The 3359-nt window shown below is 48.6% G+C and overlaps 1 protein-coding gene across 1 annotated transcript; it reads right to left on the bottom strand.

Moving 5' to 3' along the window:
- Positions 1-1996: 1996 nt before the first annotated feature.
- On the bottom strand, positions 1997-2473 carry LOC145952326 (uncharacterized). The gene has a single exon (XM_083064671.1). It carries the CDS (start codon positions 2471-2473, stop codon positions 1997-1999), a length of 477 nt encoding a protein of 158 aa, XP_082920797.1.
- Between the last annotated feature and the right edge of the window lie 886 nt (positions 2474-3359).

The raw sequence follows: 3359 nt of genomic DNA, 5'->3' as shown, positions 1-3359 counted from the left end.
TTAAAATGAACAACATAATTAAGGTTCGAATTTGACCTTATGTTGAGAGTCCCGAGGTTCGTACTCGACCCCGGATTATCATGTTCGAGGTTCGTGTTCGACCTCGCTTTAAAATGAACAACATAATTAAGGTTCGAATTCGACCTTATGCTGAGAGTCCCGAGGTTCGTACTCGACCCCGGATTATCATGTTCGAGGTTCGTGTTCGACCTCGCTTTAAAATGAACAACATAATTAAGGTTCGAATTCGACCTTATGCTGAGAATCCCGAGGTTCGTACTCGACCCCGGATTATCATGTTCGAGGTTCGTGTTCGACCTCGCTTTAAAATGAACAACATAATTAAGGTTCGAATTCGACCTTATGCTTAGAGTCCCAAGGTTCGTACTCGACCCCGGATTATCATGTTCGAGGTTCGTGTTCGACCTCGCTTTAAAATGAACAATATAATTAAGGTTCGAATTCGACCTTATGCTTAGAGTCCCGGGGTTCGTACTCGACCCCGGATTATCATGTTCGAGGTTCGTGTTCGACCTCGCTTTAAAATGAACAATATAATTAAGGTTCGAATTCGACCTTATGCTGAGAATCCCGGGGTTCGTACTCGACCCCGGATTATCATGTTCGAGGTTCGTGTTCGACCTCGCTTTAAAACGAACAACATAATTAAGGTTCGAATTCGACCTTATGCTTAGAGTCCCAAGGATCGTACTCGACCCCGGATTATCATGTTCGAGGTTCGTGTTCGACCTCGCTTTAAAATGAATAACATAATTAAGGTTCGAATTCGACCTTATGCTTAGAGTCTCGAGGTTCGTACTCGACCCCGGATTATCATGTTCGAGGTTCGTGTTCGACCTCGCTTTAAAATGAACAACATAATTAAGGTTCGAATTCGACCTTATGCTGAGAGTCCCGAGGTTCGTACTCGACCCCAGATTATCATGTTCGAGGTTCGTGTTCGACCTCGCTTTAAAATGAACAACATAATTAAGGTTCGAATTCGACCTTATGCTGAGAGTCCCGAGGTTCGTACTCGACCCCGGATTATCATGTTCGAGGTTCGTGTTCGACCTCGCTTTAAAATGAACAACATAATTAAGGTTCGAATTCAACCTTATGTTGAGAGTCCCGAGGTTTGTACTCGACCCCGGATTATCATGTTCGAGGTTCGTGTTCGACCTCGCTTTAAAATGAACAACATAATTAAGGTTTGAATTCGACCTTATGCTGAGAATCCCGAGGTTCATACTCGACCCTGGATTATCATGTTCGAGGTTCGTGTTCGACCTCGCTTTAAAATGAACAACATAATTAAGGTTCGAATTCGACCTTATGCTTAGAGTCCCAAGGTTCATACTCGACCCCGGATTATCATGTTCGAGGTTCGTGTTCGACCTCGCTTTAAAATGAACAACATAATTAAGGTTCGAATTCGACCTAATGCTTAGAGTCCCAAGGTTCGTACTCGACCCCGGATTATCATGTTCGAGGTTCGTGTTCGACCTCGCTTTAAAATGAACAATATAATTAAGGTTCGAATTCGACCTTATGCTGAGAATCCCGGGGTTCGTACTCGACCCCGGATTATCATGTTCGAGGTTCGTGTTCGACCTCGCTTTAAAATGAACAACATAATTAAGGTTCGAATTCGACCTTATGCTTAGAGTCCCAAGGTTCGTACTCGACCCCGGATTATCATGTTCGAGGTTCGTGTTTGACCTCGCTTTAAAATGAACAACATAATTAAGGTTCGAATTCGACCTTATGCTTAGAGTCCCAAGGTTCGTGCTCGACCCCGGATTTTCGTGTAAGAGGCTAGTTTAACTTCGAGTGTTACAAAAGCAATTCGTGAGGAAATGGATTGAGCAAAACGTATAATTTTATTGATTTGTTCTTACGTGCCTCGTTAAAAACCCTCTCAGTCGAGGACCGAGGCAGGAAAAGAGTGCACAGCTTGTTCGTACTGAAAGTAAAAGAAGATTAAGCAAAAAACTTAAGGAGCTATAGTGGGGGGATTTCCCTCGCTTTGCTTGCTTGATGAGGAGATCTTCAGGCTCTCGGCGTAGCATTGTCGAGCTATCTTCTGATTAGCTTTGACGGAGATGACCTGGCCGTCTTTGCCCGGGAACTTCAGAGTGAGGTGTGGGGTTGACACTACCGCTCCGAGTTGGTTCAAGGTTGGCCTCCTGATGATAATGTTGTAGGAAGTGTTGGCTTCCACGAGGAGGTACCGGACCATGACCCGCCTTGTATCTGGTGGCGTTCCAAAAGTTGTCAGCAAGTCTACGTATCCCCGAGTGTGAACTCGTTCTGCCGCGAAGCTGACTAGGGGCTCCGTGTGAGGTTGAATGAGAGAGTGGGGGACGTTTAGTTTGAGGAAAGTCGGCCAGTACAGGACGTCAGCCGAGCTTCCTTGGTCAATGAGTGTTTTCTGCACTTTCCAGTTGGTTATCTCCACGATGATGACCATGGGGTCATCCTGGTTAGGGCTGACGCCGGCGTAATCTTCATCGGAGAAGGAGATCGGCGGTGAGCTTTGGTGCGGGGCCGAGGTGGTAGAGTGGACGCAGTTGATGCTCTGCAGGTGTCTTCTTCAGGCTGAGCTACTGGCGCCTCCTCCCGCAAAACCACCTGCGATCGTGTTGATTACTCCCCGTAAGGGAGCCGATGCTGTTTCCTAACTTATTTCGGCCTGTATCGCGCCGTTAGCATTTTATTGGGACCCTGTGGGTAAGTCTGTGCGAGCTCCTGACCCGCGACCTCTCCCGCATCCCCGGCCTCCAGAGCCACCTCGGGAACCTGGCTGTCGCTGGATGTAGTGGCCGAGGTGGCCTGCCTGGATGAGCTCTTCGATGCGGTCCGGAGCGTGTAGCACTCGTCAGTGGTGTGGCCGTAGTTCCTGTGGTACCGGCAGTGTTTGGACTGATCGGCGCTGTTGGGGGTGCGGCCGGGTGGTGGGAGGGCTAGTAGGTTATTGTTACTGGCTTCTTCCAGGATGTGGACTCTCGAGGCGTTTAGGGGAGTGTAGAAGTCATACCTCCCGCTTCTGTTGGCTCTGGCTGGCTTCTTGAATTGGCTGTCATTATTGACTTTTACCTTATCCTTGTGGCCCTGTTCCGATTTTGCGGGGCCCTTCTCCCGAACTTGGTCGCGGAAGGCCGAGTGCTCTTCCATCTGAATGTAGCCGGCGGCGCGGGCACGCAGCTCATCCATGTCGGGGGGGCGTCGTGGCATAGGCTGTCGATGAACGATCCGGGTTTCAGTGCCATGAGCATGGCGTGCAGCGCGACCTTCGGGTTTAGATTCCGGATCTGAACCGAGATATTGGAGAAGCGCTCAATGAAATCTCGCAGAGA

This window comes from Cajanus cajan, chromosome 10, assembly GCF_000230855.2.
Source record: "Cajanus cajan strain Asha chromosome 10, NIPB_CcT2T_4, whole genome shotgun sequence".
In the NCBI taxonomy this organism is placed as follows: Eukaryota; Viridiplantae; Streptophyta; class Magnoliopsida; order Fabales; family Fabaceae; genus Cajanus; species Cajanus cajan.
The sequence above is the reverse complement of the archived record's forward strand: the minus strand, read 5'-3'. Positions and strand labels throughout refer to the sequence as shown.